At 38.3% G+C, this 17,309-nt stretch overlaps 2 protein-coding genes and 1 long non-coding RNA gene across 4 annotated transcripts; 2 read left to right on the top strand and 1 right to left on the bottom strand.

Moving 5' to 3' along the window:
* Positions 1-868: 868 nt before the first annotated feature.
* Positions 869-14,012, top strand: LOC306837243 (rod cGMP-specific 3',5'-cyclic phosphodiesterase subunit beta-like). 2 transcript variants are annotated; one of them, XM_079364842.1, is made up of 25 exons: positions 869-918; positions 1,002-1,105; positions 3,756-4,010; positions 4,090-4,401; positions 5,737-5,889; positions 6,978-7,067; positions 7,162-7,302; positions 7,398-7,472; positions 7,583-7,647; positions 7,730-7,796; positions 7,893-7,940; positions 8,049-8,198; positions 8,590-8,733; positions 8,889-8,954; positions 9,049-9,198; positions 9,292-9,399; positions 9,519-9,628; positions 10,451-10,538; positions 10,636-10,736; positions 10,851-10,958; positions 11,034-11,097; positions 11,181-11,255; positions 11,772-11,855; positions 12,162-12,306; positions 12,437-14,012. In XM_079364842.1, exons 3-25 carry the CDS (start codon positions 3,852-3,854, stop codon positions 12,493-12,495), a joined length of 2,562 nt encoding a protein of 853 aa, XP_079220968.1. In that variant the 5' UTR covers positions 869-918; positions 1,002-1,105; positions 3,756-3,851; the 3' UTR covers positions 12,496-14,012. The 2 variants fall into 2 exon arrangements, with proteins under 2 accessions (XP_079220968.1, XP_079220967.1); XM_079364841.1 differs by lacking the exon at positions 869-918 and having other exon boundaries at positions 925-1,105.
* A 582-nt stretch (positions 14,013-14,594) lies between these two features.
* On the bottom strand, positions 14,595-16,071 carry atp5mea (ATP synthase membrane subunit ea). The gene is made up of 4 exons (XM_079364840.1): positions 15,964-16,071; positions 15,301-15,355; positions 14,810-14,908; positions 14,595-14,692 (listed from the first exon to the last, which is right to left on the bottom strand). Exons 1-4 carry the CDS (start codon positions 15,997-15,999, stop codon positions 14,667-14,669), a joined length of 216 nt encoding a protein of 71 aa, XP_079220966.1. The 5' UTR covers positions 16,000-16,071; the 3' UTR covers positions 14,595-14,666.
* A 747-nt stretch (positions 16,072-16,818) lies between these two features.
* On the top strand, positions 16,819-17,232 carry LOC306837242. Its single transcript, XR_013780896.1, has 2 exons — positions 16,819-17,030; positions 17,094-17,232. It is a non-coding gene; the product is annotated as an uncharacterized lncRNA (long non-coding RNA).
* Positions 17,233-17,309: the final 77 nt, after the last annotated feature.

The following is a 17,309-nucleotide window of genomic DNA, read 5'->3' as shown; positions in this document are numbered from 1 at the left end:
TTATGGGGACGAATCTTGTGAATAAGAATCAATGCATAAAAATAGATGTTCACATGTTCAAGTAGCAATTCTCCTTATAAATAGTTGTCCTTAGCTGGGTAAAATAAAACAGCAGAAATAGAAGAGACAATGAATAAGGTATCATCATTTAACCTTAGGCTACTTCCAATGCATTTTACCATACTGAATTAAACGCTGATGTTATGTGTGGGTCTAAATCATATCGATAGGTGGCAGCACACCGAGCATACTCCTGTATTTTCAACAGCAAAAGAATAAACTACACTACGTCATTGGCCAGAGGAAGATAAGTCATTTACATATGTGTAACTAATGTCCTCCTTAAAGTTCGCATTAGATTATCTGACCTTAAAACAGGACACATGTGTCTAGTCAGTCTCAGGTGAGCAGATTATCGTCTTGTTAACTAATGTGTGTGTGTGAGCAGTGTGTGTTTACAGCCATACTGAGTCATGATACTCAATATTTATTTATATATCACCTTTCATAAACACTCAATAAAAAATATTCACAGCGAAAAGAAAGAACTTCAAATAGGCTGATGACAAAAAGTTGGTGCAAATAATTGCACACGAACAATAGCAAGTAAAAATAAAAGCATGAAAAATAACACAAATATATACAGTATAATTACAGTAAGTGTAAAGATGAGTAAAATAGCTCTACCCATTATGAATTGAATGAAGCAAACTTGGCTACCCTCCTGTGTTAAAGCAGCTGATATATAAAGAATTGTATTATTTATTATGTGTTATATTAATAAACGGATGAGTCTTTCTGCCGTGACATGCATCATCGTTTGCAGCTTTCTCTCATTTACTTTTCATTTATTAATTGGTAAAAGAAGTACAGCAGCCTCAACCAATCAGATCACAGTCTCTCTCTGGCATCATGCAGGTAGCTGAGAAGATGTTTGTGCACACAGCTGAGTTCCTGTCGAAGCAGCCTCTCCCTGTGTTAACACTGTTCGTCTTTTACAGGCAGAAACAATGGCAGCCAGACGTGGAGTGGACGGAGCAGTTTGCTGGAGCAGTGATGTACCCCACTGCCTTGAAGGAGAAGTGGAGCCCACCGCCATGGAACGGTACTTTGCCGGTTTCACAATAACTGCTAACGTCTAGCGTCATGTATCCTGGGGCAAGACATGACATCGCAGACAGTTGTATTTTTTACAGTACAAATGTTTCTGTGTTGTCTTTATTTTCTACCTTACGTTTTCCATGACAGACGTTTATAGTTTGGTTTTGGAAGACTTTAATTCTGCTCAGGATGTCAGAAGTCGTGAAACAATTTCCGTGGCTTGTAGAGTTTTTGTTTGTTTAAATAATGATATTGAAATGATGCACCTAGAAACGAGCCATAGCAACCATGGAATCCTCCGCGTGCGTTACGTGCGTACGTATTGTTACGTTCCCTGTATGTTAAGCGCTGTATTTCGCTCATATTCATTATTTTAAAGGCTCCCAAAAACGTATGAGACTGAGACCGAGCCATTTCAGTTTTTTAAAAAAATATTTCATGTAACAATACAGCAGCTGCAATGTATTGTGCGCCTTCAAAGCGGAAAAGGTGACCTGCGCATTTTACGCACGTGCACAGCACCTTTTCGTGTTACAGTGCTGTTTACCTTTTTGTCTACATATACAGAAGAGCTGTTTTTACAAGTTCAATTAGAAGAGACAAGTGAATTAAGGCAACTATTTATGACAATGAATAACATGGAAATGTCACCTGACAGAAATACTTTTCCGCTTAGACTCTATGAGTTGTTTGGAGAATGAGATTCTGGGCGTCAACGGGATTAATCCCCCCATGGAGTCCAGACCCTGGTGGTGGTGAAGCTCGTTCATGACATGCATCCCATCAAAGACACGAAGCAACAACAAAGAAGTGCGGAGAAAAGGGAGGCTCTCCCCTAGTTTGTCGGTCATGGATGGATATTACGGGGATAAAGAAAAGAAAATACCTAAACAGCTGCAGGCAACGTATTTACGCACCTGTTGAGCAGAGGGAGAAAAGGCGAGCTGAAGAGCTCGACCCAAGCAACAGAAGTGTGAGCACGAGTCATACGAGCCACAGCAGCGCACGAGTGCCGCTGCTATGGCTCTGCTGCTCTCTTGTGGTCAATGTCGGCATTGCGGCTTCTAAGAATAAAACATAAAAGTGACTTCATCGCTTGTTTTAAATTGGCAGTGAAAATGAAAGCACATGTTAACAAATGATCTTTTCTACCTTTAAATATTATATGTACAACGTTATTAGTCACTGTAACTGGTTCTTTGGCTTTGAAGGCGTCCCTTCTTTAATTCAATGTAAAAAAAAGTTGGCCAAGGCGAAAGAAGGTTTTTTTTCTCCCATCCCTTAGTTATAACAGAATATTATTGAGCATTTACAGTCACTAAACTTAAACTGTTTAAATAGATCAGCAACATTAAAACACAATAAAATTCATTACACATTTTAACAGATAACCATGATTTATCAAGGTGAAATCCTCTTTAACCGTAGCTTTCCTGCCCTCTGCCTTTTCATCTTTATCAGTTTTGAACATTTGTAAAAAAAAAAATCATTGTCATTCGCCTCAGCTTTGTTTTGTTTTTCCTATGATCACATTTACTTACTGTTACTAATGTACTGTTACTAATCCTACTTACTTACTTACTTACTATTTTATCATGCCATCACAATTCACTAAGATAAGTCCTGGTAAATAAACCTGCACTACTACACTGCATCCATCTTGTGCTCAGTTTTTGTCTTCACACAGGAGTCGCAACAAGTACACACACTCTGTAGTCTATTATAATGGAAGCAGATTATCTATTTGACCTTTTGTTTAAGGTGTTTATGGAACCTTATAATAGCCGAGACCTCCTGTCTCTGAATGAAAGGATTAACTTTATCTTTTTCTACTTTGGGTCCGTCTTTGTTTGTCACTCTCTCATACATATTGAATTACTGTCATACAAATCTGGCTGTCTCTTTACTCTATCCGTTTTTTGGGGACATTTTTTAACATATATAATGTCAGTATAATTATACCAGTCACTGCTGTGGAAACTCAGAAATGCAATGTGATGCAGACTGCATTAAAGAGAAAGACAGAGTGTTGGGGTGCTGAGATAATCAGCTAGTGTCCTAACTAAATAGGGCTTATGCCAGAGGAGGCCTTGTTTAATAAGGACTTAAAGAGCTTGTACAATTAGACCTGCATGTGTGTGTGTGTGTGTGTGTGTGTGTGTGTGTGTGTGAGAGAGAGAGAGAGGGAGAGGAAGAAAGAGAGCCATGCAATGATTTTTATTTGACACATATTTTGTCAGTTTGAATCAGATCATCTATTATGTTGTATTGTACCTGCACGGTCACAACTATACTATACTGAAGCACACAGGAGGCTGGATCATTTGGTCAACATTTCCATTACTAGACAATCAGGTGACAAGTTGAGCATAGGCAGATCCCTGCTAACCTTCAGCCCTATCTGCTGATGACAGAAGGATTGTTTGGATTCAGCCCTCTGCCTCCTCCTCAGGGCTCGCCCACACACTGTCCGCTCATCCCAACAGCAGGGGGATAATGTTTTACCTGCTCTGAATGTGCCCCCTCTTCTGGTTTTCTCTTTTGTGTGTAATTCTTGGAACAAGATTTCATGTTTTTGAGGATAAAAACTGGAATACTGACATCAGTGTGCGTTATCCGTTTAGAATTTGTTCTCTTATTTTTGCTCTGAGAAGTTGGAGGTAGCTCATTTAGAGCAGGAGCTGACCTGGTGGGAGCTGCATCGCTGAGCTGAAGCCGGAGAAGACTTGGGAGAGGAGGAAACCGGAGCCATGGGTGTGCAAAAGGAAGATGTGGAAAAGTTCCTCAATGACAACCCTGCATTTGCTAAACAGTACTTTTCCAAGAAGATGACACCTTCCTCCATGTCGAAGGTGTCCAGTGTCTCTGAGAAACAGGTTGACTTCAGCCAGTTCCAGGAGCTCAGTCAGGTAATTCAGTATGTTTTTAATGATTAAAAACAGGTCAACATTTTCTTTTAAATCCTATTTTCTGCTCTTTTTTTTTAAGTATGAGGAAAGCCAAATCATGTACGACCTGATCAAAGACATGCAGGAGAACATCAACATGGAAAAAGTGGTCTTTAAAATCCTGAAGAGAATCGGCACGTTGATCCATGCAGACCGATGCAGCTTGTTCATGTACAGACAGCGGAACGGCATCGGCGAGCTGGCCACAAGGCTCTTCAACGTCAACAATGAAGCACAGCTGGACGACTGCGTGGTGCCACCAGACTCTGAGATCGTCTATCCACTGGACATGGGAATAGTCGGCCATGTGGCCCTGACCAAAAAGACTGTGAACGTGAAAGATGTCACAGAGGTAAGGAGGGTTAGTAATCTGGTTGGGAGGGCAATTTTTAACAGTTCTGCAGGGTTGCCTATAACAGAGTCGTTCATTAGACCGCCATCAAATGATTGCCACACCTTTAACCTTCAGATCTAACATATACTGTATAACAGTTTAAATAGCTCTATAATACAACGTCATTGTGATTCGTGTGATGCTATTATGGTGGTGCCTAATATGAATCCTTCTTGAATATACAGTAGCGTTGTACACACATTTCCCTGGTAATTTTAGTCTCAACTTCACGACTCCTCACGGTGATGATAATGTGTGAGGGTGGTGTGATTGCACGGCCAAAGAAGAGATAGACAGCAGGATAAAATAATGAGAACACTGAGGGACACAAGAAGCAATAGACAGCAGCGAAAAGAAGTGAAAGGGTGAAGCAAATTTAAAATATCCTCATTAAATACTTTCATTTAATCAGATATATTGACGTATCACAATTGTCTTGTAATATCTCAATTATGACATTAGTGTATCGTATGGTATTTAGAGAGTCCCTGTGATTCCCAGCCCTCATTATGAAATGACGTAATCAGGATGATTTTCAATGTGCTCATTAAAAACAAGTGACACTTTGAGAGGAGATCCTGCTGAGCATCTAAGTTAAACCTTGCTGCGTCTTCATACTGAGGTATCATTCTCTTAAACACGATTGTTTTGGGACATTTTGGAAAATATCCCTCAAACCGCAATTTAAAGAAGGAGTTTTTATATGAATGTATTAATACTAAATCAGTCCATAAATAGTATTTAATGCTCTTTCTCATCTTTTATTTGTGAGTCAGTTACAGTAACGCACTGATATAAAAGCACTTTACTGTACAGCTCCAGTTACAAATATTAGTATGACTGTAATAAGTGAATTCTGTATTTAGCATTCAGGATATGTCTACAAATCTTTATGAATTCATGAATGACAATGAAACCATTTGATGGTTGCACACAGGTGAAATTGGAAACACAGAAGATATTAATCCCACTTCAGACATAATCCATTTATTTCCAGATCCCATCAGGCCCTGCTCTTACTTTGGATTAGATGGCTCTGGCATTTAGTCAGCAGGAATCTAACAGATCAAATCTAGTCACTGTATCGAGACAGTGTATCCCAGAGAACGCCTTCAATTGTGTCTTTAAGCTTAATACATATTGAGCTTATTTCACTGATTATAAAACACAACAAATACTTCATTCAAGGTTTGAATTAAAGATGAATCTTGCATTCAGTCCTTTATCTGTTCACATTTTGTTTTCAAGGTTTAGGTTATTTCAAAACAAAAAAAGTATTTTCTTGACTTTCAGAGCCAGCACTTCAGCTCATTCGTGGACGAACTCACTGATTACAAAACCCGTAACGTTCTGGCAGCGCCCATCCTGAACGGCAAAGACCTGGTGGCAGTCATCATGGTACTTAACAAGACCACGGGACCGCATTTTACTGCCGAGGACGAAGATGTGAGTCCTCTACTGCACCACTACCGAAACACAAGTTCAAAACAGTTCCTCTTTTGACCTAAACTAAAAACAGTGACAACTTCTCGGACCTTTGTGTGACCACATCTAAAGAAAATAGGGCTAAAGTACTGTCGGTGTATCATATCAGTGTCGGGGGGAGTCCTGAGCTTCCTGATTATTGACTTTATCAACATTATGAGACTATCAGTTAATGTGTGACATTATGAGCTACAAATTACAAATATATTACAAATCTCACTGACAGGAACAGTCAAGCTATTCATTAAAACGGATTCTCTTTTGAGGTAAATGCGCCCCGAAACAATTTTTAAAATAAATTGTTTGCAAAAATTAAAACTCTTCATCAGGGTTTTTTTAGCATTAAAAAAGATCATCATGATATTTGAAAATAATCCATTAAATATATGAAACATAGCTGGAATAAGTTGGCATGGAATAAAGTGTTGTGCTGTATTAGTTGTTATAGTAATCTAAGATCCAGAGTGACTATATTAGAATAAATATATTATGTATCCTTCTTTATTCTCATCTGAAAAAAGAGACTTAGATATTAGATCATTGTGTATTATGAGTTCTTAGCTGAAGTCACTCGATGTCAGTGATCATGTTTATGAGGTGTGCCTCGGTGTTTAACAAAATGTTTCTGAGGGCAAAAAGCTTCACAGACAGACAGATACTTTATTGATCCCGAAGGAAATTCAAAGCAGCTTACAAAAACAGAAGTGACATGACACATTTATTACATGTAACAGGACCCACTGTCCCCCCTCCCATATGTTTATATGAACCTGAACCAAGATTTAAAGAAATCCTTACATGATCCAAATTAAACCTGTTCAATTTAAAGTTAGACCTTTACCAATGAATAGACATTTAGGAGATTATTGAGCTTTTTATTTAACATTGATGCATCTTATGTGCTGTAATGTCTGTTGTTCTGCAGTGTATGAATTTATGTTTATCCTATATTCTTACACAGCACCAAATATAATATTGTTTGTCAATGTCCTAAATATCTGTCCTATCACAATTTTTATTGATTTCCCTTTCCCATGGTTTCCCTGAAGCTCTTTTTAAAATATCAAAAAATTGCCACTTTGAACTTGAAGATCTACCACCTGAGCTACCTCCACAGCTGTGAGACACGTAAAGGACAGGTAAGCTGTAAATCTGCACATCACTCCTCGAATGTGTTACTCTTCATGGAATGGCTGTTTGACGTGAATGCTGTCTGTTTGATGTGTTCCCTAGCTGCTGCTGTGGTCTGCCAACAAGGTCTTTGAAGAGCTGACGGACATCGAGCGACAGTTTCACAAAGCCTTGTACACAGTCCGAGCCTACCTCAACTGTGACCGCTACTCTGTCGGTTTACTAGACATGACAAAGGAAAAGGTAACCTGTCTCCCTCTGTTTTTACCTGGAATATAAGACGTTTCTGCTCAATCATCAATAAGGAATAAGCACTAAACATTGAAATCTTCTTCCAGGAGTTCTTTGACATCTGGCCTGTGTTGATGGGCGAGCAGGCACCTTACTCCGGCCCTGTCACTCCTGATGGAAGGGTACACAGTTTCTCCTTTAATTCATCTCACAATAAGATATCTATCCAGTTGATGTTGCCCTTTTCTCTTTTCTTTTCAATAACTTAATCAGTTTTTATTATTCCCCCCAGGAAGTAATTTTCTACAAAGTAATTGATTATATATTACATGGAAAGGAAGACATCAAAGTAATACCGTAAGTACAGATCTTTCTGGAGCTCGTCTTTGGACCAAATCTGGTTGCATATCATTTAGTTTGTCCATTTTCTCTCACACAGCAATCCGCCTGCAGATCACTGGGCCTTGAGTAGCGGCCTGCCTACTTATGTTGCTGAGAGTGGTTTTGTATGTCTAGTTTCATTGCATATGTACAAACTATTGAATCACAAACTAAATGAATACATGAACTGTGAATAACCTGGTTTACTCTCTGCTCGGTAGATTTGCAACATTATGAATGCCGCTGCAGATGAGACGTTCCAGTTTCAGGTAATATATTCAAGAAGTGTGAGAAATGAGACGACTTCAACTTCAGACAAGCAGTCCTGAGATATTCAGAGATGTTCCCATTCCATCAAATATTGCTTCTTGTTGCAGACCGAGCCACTAGACAGCAGTGGTTGGACCATCAAAAACGTCCTCTCGTTGCCGATCGTCAACAAAAAAGAAGAGATTGTCGGCATCGCCACTTTTTACAACAGGAAAGATGGAAAGCCTTTTGACGATCAGGATGAGCAGCTCATGGAGGTACGTCATTAAGTGCTCACTCGTATGCACGTTCTTGTGATTGATGAGATACTAGAAGTTTTCAAAACCAGAAATTGTGATACCTATGGTCAAGATGTAGTTTTTAAAAAATGTTCAAGATGACTTACACTGTATGATAGTTTGTATCCTGTATCTGTCTGTTTATTGTTGTGCTTGTTTGGAGTATCCATTGTTGAGTTCTAGGTATTTTGAAGGTCCATTTAGGGAGCTCTACACTCTGTCGTGTGCGACAACGGTTTACTGCTCCAGACTTGTTCATACACAATAAAAAAGAAAAAAGAAAGTGAAATAAATTTGTATAAAGCAATGTAATTGTGACTTTGTCTCTGAATCATCTTGAACATATCATGATGATGTTGTGTTTTCTCAGGCCTTGACTCAGTTCCTGGGCTGGTCTGTTTTGAACACGGACACTTACGACAAGATGAACAGGCTCGAGAATCGCAAAGACATCGCTCAAGACATGGTGCTCTACCACGTCAAATGTCGAGACGACGAGATTCAGAACATCCTGGTCAGTGCTCTTACCATCATAATGTAGGAAGAAGTGAAGGACTACAAAAAAAAATCGAATGCGTCAAACACAAGGCAACAAAAACAGTCCAACCTCTTTGTTAGCGCGACTGTTTTATTTTGTGAAATAAATACAACTCTTCTCATCCCTCCCAGAACACCAGAGAGGTTTATGGCAATGAACCCAGAGAGTGTGAAGAGGAAGAGCTCTTCGACATTCTGGTAAAACGTAAACTTTTCTCCTTTCTCAGGGAAAGAGTTTGGTGCTTCACTTGTCTTGTCTGACTGTGCTTTGTTGTGTCCGTTTCCATTTCAGAAAAAAGACCTACCTCCACTGATCAAGAAGTTTGAGATCTACGAGTTTCACTTTTCAGACTTAAAATGCACAGAGATGGAGCTTGTGAAGTGCGGGATCCAGATGTACTATGAGGTCGGGGTGGTCAAGAAGTTCCAGGTCCCCCAGGAGGTGATCTAGAAACAGAAACACCACAAACATATGTTTTTTATAAATGATTCTGAAGCACCAGGTCCACATATTTTAAGAGTTCTCTGTTGTCAGGTGCTGGTTCGGTTCATGTACTCGGTCAGTAAAGGTTACAGAAAAATCACCTACCACAACTGGCGTCATGGCTTCAACGTGGGACAGACCATGTTTACACTCTTAACGGTATAGTACATTTATTTCTACTGCTATTGGATATCTGTGAATCTGTAAACATCTGAAAGCCTCAAAAACAAAATGATCCTAGTTTTTTATTGTATTATATTTTTTTGTACTTTGATCAGACTGGAGTGCTGAAGCGATACTACACTGATCTAGAAGTGATGGCCATGATAACTGCAGGCTTCCTCCATGATATCGACCACAGGGGGACGAACAACTTATACCAAGTCAAGTCAGTGGTCTTTGCTACATTATAATCGCACACTTTGCACAATCAGTGCAAACACTTGAGTAAATGTAAAACGTTCACGGTTTAGCTTTCGTATCATTGCACATTATAGGACTGCACTGTAAAATGTGGTTGAAAGACGCCTTCTTGCTACACACACACACAAACGTATGGTTGGAAAACTATTTAGATTAAAGTAGAGTAAATGATGAAGCCCAAGTGGAATACTTAAAGTATCACTGTATTATACACGCTATGGTGGGAAACAGTGTTTGAAAGAGGTGTCAGACAGCAGGCAGCTGTAACTCCTTTTCAATCTGTCAATTATCAACTCAGGTTTTTTAAATCTTCACCGCTCAGGGTGTTGTTAACTTCAATGTGTGTTTTGTCTTCCTGTCTCAGCTCACACGGTCACGTTGTAGCTGGAAGAGAAACACATCATTGCAATCGAGCCATTCATTAAAAAAAAGAACCTTAAAGGCAGGCTAACTTTTAAAAACTACAGTAACATCCTCTCCGAATTCACCCATTGGTCCAGAATATTTCAGCTCATGCTTTGAGCAATTCAAGGGCACAAAGAGCAGTGGATGAACAACAGATCAATTTGTTTGACGTCAGCTCTAGCAGGTGTAACGGGCTGAAGAAGAGCGTCTGGTCAAAACAAACGTGTGGCAATCACAGTCACATTTTGGAGTACTGTCCTTATTGGTTTTTCTTGCTTGAACCTTTTTCAATATTTAAGCACCCAGTCGTTTTACTTTGAAGGTTAGAGTTGAGCAGTTTTTTTTTTATCCCATTTCCTACCTGAAATGATTCAACAACCAGATCTGGCAACCCTCTGGCCAAGCTTCATGGCTCATCCATCTTGGAGCGACACCATCTAGAGTTTGGAAAGTTCCTCTTGGCTGACGAGGTGAGAGAGAGAAGATGTGCACTGGAGAATAACAAACCCTTACTTTCAACTTTCTTCCTTTTCCTAACATTTCTCTCTACTCTTGTCTCACCCGCAGTCACTGAACATCTACCAGAACCTTAACAGGCGACAGGTTGAGCATGTGATTCATCTCACGGACATCGCCATCATCGCCACTGATCTGGCTCTTTATTTCAAGTCAGCTAAACCTCTCACTTACCCGCTCTACTTGTCTGCTGCTTCACTTCACTCAATGCTATAAAATATAGAGTGTTTAAAAGTAAAGTAGTTCCTCTAAACATGCCTTACTAGGAAGAGAACAATGTTCCAGAAGATAGTGGACCTTTCACACACATATGAGGATGAGAAGAAGTGGGTCGACTTCATGTCTCTAGAAACAACCAGGAAAGAAATCGTCATGTGAGTCCAACTAGCTTGAAAATCCTTCTGTCTCGTTTTAAATCTTTCTCATTATATAACTCGTTTCGGTTTCAGGGCTATGATGATGACAGCATGTGACCTGTCAGCTATCACCAAGCCTTGGGAGGTTCAGAGTAAGGTGAGACGCACACACAGGTGATAAAAGGGTTACTTACTAGGTGTTTGGAGGGGTTGATGTTGTCCTCTCTGTGTATCTTTCAGGTTGCGTTGTCTGTGGCTGCAGAGTTTTGGGAGCAGGGTGACCTGGAGAGGACAGTGTTAGAACAGCAACCTATCGTAAGTTTATGAATTGTTATATTAGAAATGTGATTATTGTTAAGTTCTACCCGAGAACCTGAGTAAAAGTACATGTTAGGATGAGTTCATAACTGGCTAGTCTATTAGAGGTCTTTTTCAGGCGGCCACTATCCATTTATATACAAATCATTTTCTTTGTTTTCAATTTGGTGTAATAAATATCAGAACAATTGAACGATTCTCATCAAATGTTTGGAACCAACAGCCAAAGTTGTGAATAGGCCTGCTCACACGATAGAGACAGGATCCGAAATAAAACCACCTTCCAAGAAACTTGGCAGTTACATAGAAAGAAATCATCCTACCTGGAGCTCTGTCATTAGCAATGTGCTCGTTGCTGCCACTCCTGGCTGAAAGAGAATTTTGCAGTTTAGAAGTACGAAAACCAAAAAAGGCCAGAAGCTCCAAGTCTTACGACTTTGAATCGTGTCTACTCTATTTATTTCCCTGATGCTTATAAGGAGTATTTTAAACACATTTTGTCTCTCTGCTCAGCCCATGATGGACAGGAACAAAGCAGCAGAGCTTCCAAAGCTACAGTGTGGTTTCATTGACTTTGTCTGCACGTTTGTCTACAAGGTAAGACTTCATATTTATTTTTAGCCTATGAACTAGAATTTTAATACGTGTGTCTTTACAAAGGTCTTACCTGTTATACAGAGTTTTGTATAGCAGATAATATTCCTGACTCATTAGTCTCATTTATTGACTGCAACAACATTTGAATTTCTCCCTGGACTTCATACTGATGTGTGTATATATATATATCTATGAATGCTTCTTTCTCCCTAATTAAAAATGCTAGTTTTTGTCCATTCATCTTTGCAAACTTTTTTTTTTCTTAAACTAATTTTAGTCTGACCCAAGCTTGCTCTATCTTCTCAGGAGTTTTCTCGCTTCCACCCACAAATCCAGCCCATGCTTGATGGCATCCTGAATAACAGGAAGGAGTGGAACGCTAAAAAAGAAGAGTATGAAGCTACGCTCAAAGCCTTGGAAGAAGAGAAGGCTGCTAAAGAAGCAGCCAAAGGTGCAGTGATACTTTGGAAAAATAAATTGAACAGTTCTGAATGATATTAACGCTGCTACAGGGACAGTTATTTCATCATACAGTTACATTAATATACAGATCTAATATCTTGTGTGTTGTTTCCTGCCAGCTCCTTCCAACAACCACGGTGGTGGAGGCTCAGGTTCCAAGACCTGCTCGGTTTGTTAAAAGATCACAATGCTGTGCACAAGATGTGAATGGACCGCCTATGACCGACAGCCTCGGGATCACCTGAGAATCTCAGCCAGCCAATCTGACTGTCTCCACTCCGAGGAAAAAAATGTCCAAATGAAACAAAAGGAACACATAAGTGAGAGTACAGCTTTTTCATATATTTCAAAGAACTAAAAGAGGATAGAACCACAACAAGAAAAGCAACGCCTAGAATATGATACGTATTATTTTTATGTTCCCTGTGTTTCTGGTTTAGCAATCAAAGAAAATGTTTCAGTTTAAACTTGTACATACATGTTAAATGTACACACTTACAGAAATTACCAAGTCACTGTTGATAGACTCCTGTTGAGCCTCTGTTGTACACATTTTGTATATATTAACTTTCAGATGGAACCTTCTTTGAACTCTGTACATACCTTTACTCAGTATTTCATTTGAGAATGATTTGATCATTTGAACTACTTCCAGTCACTTTCCGTTGACAAATGAGAGTCTGTTTACGTTGTTTGCAGAGGGCCAAAGTTAGATGAAAAGCTTAAGGCTGTAGCAGTTTAAGATGGACTTTTATAATGGTAAATGTAGAGAGGTGATGGCACAGAAATGTATTTCTAGTGGGTATAAATAAGCCTGTAGTTGCTTCCTTTTGACGCCTTCACACTGTAAATAATCTGGGAGCAAAGCTGAGATGGTTCTATGTATATTACACAGTTTACAACAAATGTCTTATTAAATAATAAATATTGGAACGCAAGTTGCTATTCTGAACATACAGATATGTTGGTTCAAAATAAGGTTAATTTTATTACTAGTTACACGTCCAGACAGGAAATTCATGATGTCCAATGGACCAACCCCAACAGTAAACTGCAGCAGGGTCAGTACTAATGAAGGGCAGAGGGCTACATCAAGTTCTAAGGCCAATGCTTTGTTCAAGGGCAATGGCAGGAATGTCAATAATGGTTTATGTGTTTTGATACCAAGAAAACTCCACTACAATGTGGATTGTGTATGAACAAACTCCACAAATAAGGGTTGGGTCAGGTCAAAGACCTGAAAGCAGTAAATGTTGAGGCAGCATTTGTTAACCACAAGACCCATCGGTTATCTGCAAAAACGATGTCAGCGGACAGAGTCTCGGGCAGAGAGACGTTTGAGTCAGTTTCGAGAAGGGAATGTCACAATAAAACTTCCACCCTGTAAATATAAAGACATGTTTTTCTAGTCAAAATAAATAGGTGCTTTTTTTAAATGGTTAATGTTTCGTTATGTAAACACCTATACCCTTTAATGCCTAATTTGTATTTTTGACCATGCTTGCATACGTTTACAGATGTCAAAGTATGCCTCCTATGAGAAGGAGAAGGAGTGTATCAAAGGTGGTCATGTACTAAGTACCTTACTGGTATTACATGCTGTGTATATTAATCCATTCCAGCTTTAAGTAGACTTGCATTTGCTTGACCCCTTCATATGTACAATGATGATACAATAAAGCTCAAATATTTTGGGGGGAGGTAGCCGAGTGCTTTATTTTCGTGTGATGCTGTATATATGATTCGTATTGTTTACTCACTATTCAGAATGTTTAACAGTCAAAACACACACTTTAATAAGTCATGGTAGGTCACATGTTGCAAGAGAACACTTTTTGACTCTACATGGAGGCATCTAGCCCTCGCAAATAACAGCTCTGTATTGTGTACTGTGTATCATTATGGTAATCTTGAGTTCATAACAAGGGATCCAATATAACAACACACGAGTACCCAGGAACACTTCTGTCCACACTGCACTTTCTACTACTGGTACCTGACCCTAATCCTGGGATTTCTGCTAAACTAGGCCAGGATTAAACCATGCTCTTGCCTCAGGCTCATCTCTTACTGAAGGACAGACGCACAACACACGTGCACACAAACGTTCAAACACACTACGGCACTTATTGTAGTTTGTGCCATTGTTGCATTAGAATAGACATCACAAACTAGACTTAGCTTGAAAAAGTGAAGCAGGTCTTATGAATGAGATCATATGTGCTGGTCTAGTTCCATGTTATTTTTAACTCAACAGAAACAAAGACAAAAGAACACTTATATTTTTACATATAAAATAATTTTATTTTTATTAAATCTGGAACATATTGAGAACGGTCCAGTGATTGTTCATTTCAGGATGCTTTCAGAGTTTGCTGCAAAGACAAAAACAAAAACAAAATGGTGAATAAAACATCGATGTGGAGATGTCGACAGCATGTGTGTTGCCTTTTTAAAGTTGAAGCTGTGTTTGATCAATTCAGAGGGTTCACCTTCGGAAAGCTGTTTGTAGATTCGCTCTTGCTCCTCTCTGACCTTCTTTTCTGCTTCCTCAACCCTTCTCTCCTCCTCAGCAATGGGCTTTAGGTAGTCTAAACAGAAATAAATACAGTCAACATTTCTGACAAGTGAGGGTCCATGTGAAAGATGAAAAAAAGGTGGGCTTTTAAGTACTTCTAATTTTGTAAGATAAGTAATGTGACTACAGTGTTCATTAAGTTTTGATGTCCAAATGTGCAGCAAAGTAGCAGAATATAATAAGTAAACAAACTAAAGTCTACACAATAAAAAAGCTGATACCATTACATTTATGTAAAGGTCCAGAACAACAATAAAATGTATTTAAAAATATATACACGCAGACTGAATGCTAATTTATAGACAAAACAAACAAAGTGATGTGTTTTTATTGGTTTCACTGTACAATGAAAGATTGGAAATTAATAAAAGTATTTATCTGGCGCATGCGCAGACACGAACTTACCAAACCTCTGCTTGCCATAGAAGACGCCGACCAGCAGGGCAGACCACCGGGCCGTCTGAAAGAAAGGTGAAGCAAACTTGTCAACACTTGAACCAAAGAAAAACAATCTTCAAAAGTAAAGTGTGCAAGGTTATCTTTGAAGCAATGTTTCTGTTAGCAGTGAGTTAATATCATTTAATTAAATTCCACCAGACAGATAAGCACCATCTTCTGTTCTCTCGTTACCATGATGTGATCTCAGCTGAGCTTACTAGCATCAGTCTTTTATAATAACAAGACACGTGCAGAGCTCAGTTAGCCGTGATAAGGACAAAGTCCAGTCTGTTTCTATGTTAACAAGCGTGCTACTTCTCAGATAACATGTCAAACTGAAATTAATCTGGCTATTTGATAAATAATGATTATTATTATCACAACTTCAAAGCATGTCAAATGTTAGAGTTAACAGGTACCATGCAGAGTAATGTTCACCTGTGACGATAAGTCTCCCAATGACATTGAGAACAAACATTAGCTAACATGCTACGAGAAAAACAAATACAAAGCCCTGTTTGCCAATTACTTCACAAGAAATGTACTTCTTTAAAAATGTTCATTTTCATTGTGTATACAAATCACAACCACAATAACTTTTGCGTAAATACTTCGTGTTATGGTTATTACCTTGATGAGCGGCGAAACTGCGACAGGAGGAACCATGGTGAGGAGAGTACGTCAGATCCGGTGACGGCGGAAGTGACGTTTAAAGTTTTCTTGACATTGGAGGAAAAAACTAAATTTAAACATCTCGAAGAGCAACACAATCTCACTTGAAGCTGTTTTGTGAAAACAGTTTTAGCTGCAACTAAGAAATGTATCTTAATCCATAGTTTCTGTGTAAACATTAGTAATGGAAGATTAAGTTATTTGTTATATATTATATTAGTAATTAGTAGTATTAGTAATTAAGTAAGTAAAAAAGATTCAATAAGTCAATGTAATGACTAAGTATCTCAATATAATGGCTTAATATCTCAATATAATGACTTATAATGACTTAGCATCTCAGTATAATAACTTAGTATCTCAATATATTGACTTAGTATTTCATGACTTAGTATCTCAATATAATAGCTCATTATCTCAATATAATGACTTCGTACCTCAATATAATGACATAGTATCTCAATATAATGACGTATCTCATTATAATGACTTATAATGACTTGGTTTCTCAATATAATGACTTGGTATCTCAATTGTATGACTTAGTATCTCAGTCTAATGACTAAGTATCTCAATATATTGACTTAGTATCTCAATATATTGACATAGTATCTCAATATAATGACTTAGTATCTCATGACTTTGTATCTCAATATAGATACTAAGTCTTTATATTGAGATACTGAGTTATTATATTGACTAACAGGATCTTTTTTTTTTCATCATCAGTGGCGGAGATGGGCTTCCATAATTAAACAATCAAATAAAACACAAGAAAGACATGGAGAAGTAGAACATTTTAAATTATGTAATTTATTTACATATGAATGCCTGCTCATTTTAAACAATTTGTTACAAATTGTGATTTTTCTGTTGATGAATAAATGTCTGAGTTAATCAGAAATTCCAGCTCTTTACATCAGTGATGTAGTTTGTAACCTGAGTTAAAATTGAAGGTTATACTGCAAATTCAGATCTGATTGTAAAGCAATGTCTCTTGTAATTCCTTAATAATGCCACTTGATGTTACTGTGTTGCTACTTGCACACATACAGCTGGGAGCTGAAACTTGAGACCAGGAAAACCAGGATCAGACATTTAATGTATAAAAAATATATAAATAAAATAAACAGAAATAAGTACCAAAACAAATAATGTTAACATATCTGATTTAAATATATGGCGATATTCAAACTGTAGAACACAATAAATGCAATTGCAATAAATTTACATAAAGCGCTGTTGAGTTTGTAAATGTTGTAAAAACAGGGACCATTTGCAAATACTGCTGAATATTGAATAGG

Source organism: Symphodus melops (assembly GCF_947650265.1).
Source record: "Symphodus melops genome assembly, chromosome: 16".
NCBI lineage: Eukaryota > Metazoa > Chordata > Actinopteri > Labriformes > Labridae > Symphodus > Symphodus melops.
Note: the sequence above shows the minus strand (reverse complement) of the source record. Positions and strands in the feature narration are given on the sequence as shown.

Coding starts and splice junctions, on each gene's coding strand:
- LOC306837243 (XM_079364842.1), top strand. CDS start 3,852: ATGGGTGTGCAAAAGGAAGATGTGGAAAAGTTCCTCAATGACAACCCT. Junction 7,068..7,161: donor GTGAGACACGTAAAGGACAG/GTAAGCTGTAAA, acceptor TGTGTTCCCTAG/CTGCTGCTGTGGTCTGCCAA. Junction 7,648..7,729: donor GAAGACATCAAAGTAATACC/GTAAGTACAGAT, acceptor TCTCTCACACAG/CAATCCGCCTGCAGATCACT.
- atp5mea (XM_079364840.1), bottom strand. CDS start 15,999: ATGGTTCCTCCTGTCGCAGTTTCGCCGCTCATCAAG. Junction 15,356..15,963: donor CAGTTTCGCCGCTCATCAAG/GTAATAACCATA, acceptor CCTTTCTTTCAG/ACGGCCCGGTGGTCTGCCCT. Junction 14,693..14,809: donor CTACAAACAGCTTTCCGAAG/GTGAACCCTCTG, acceptor TTGTCTTTGCAG/CAAACTCTGAAAGCATCCTG.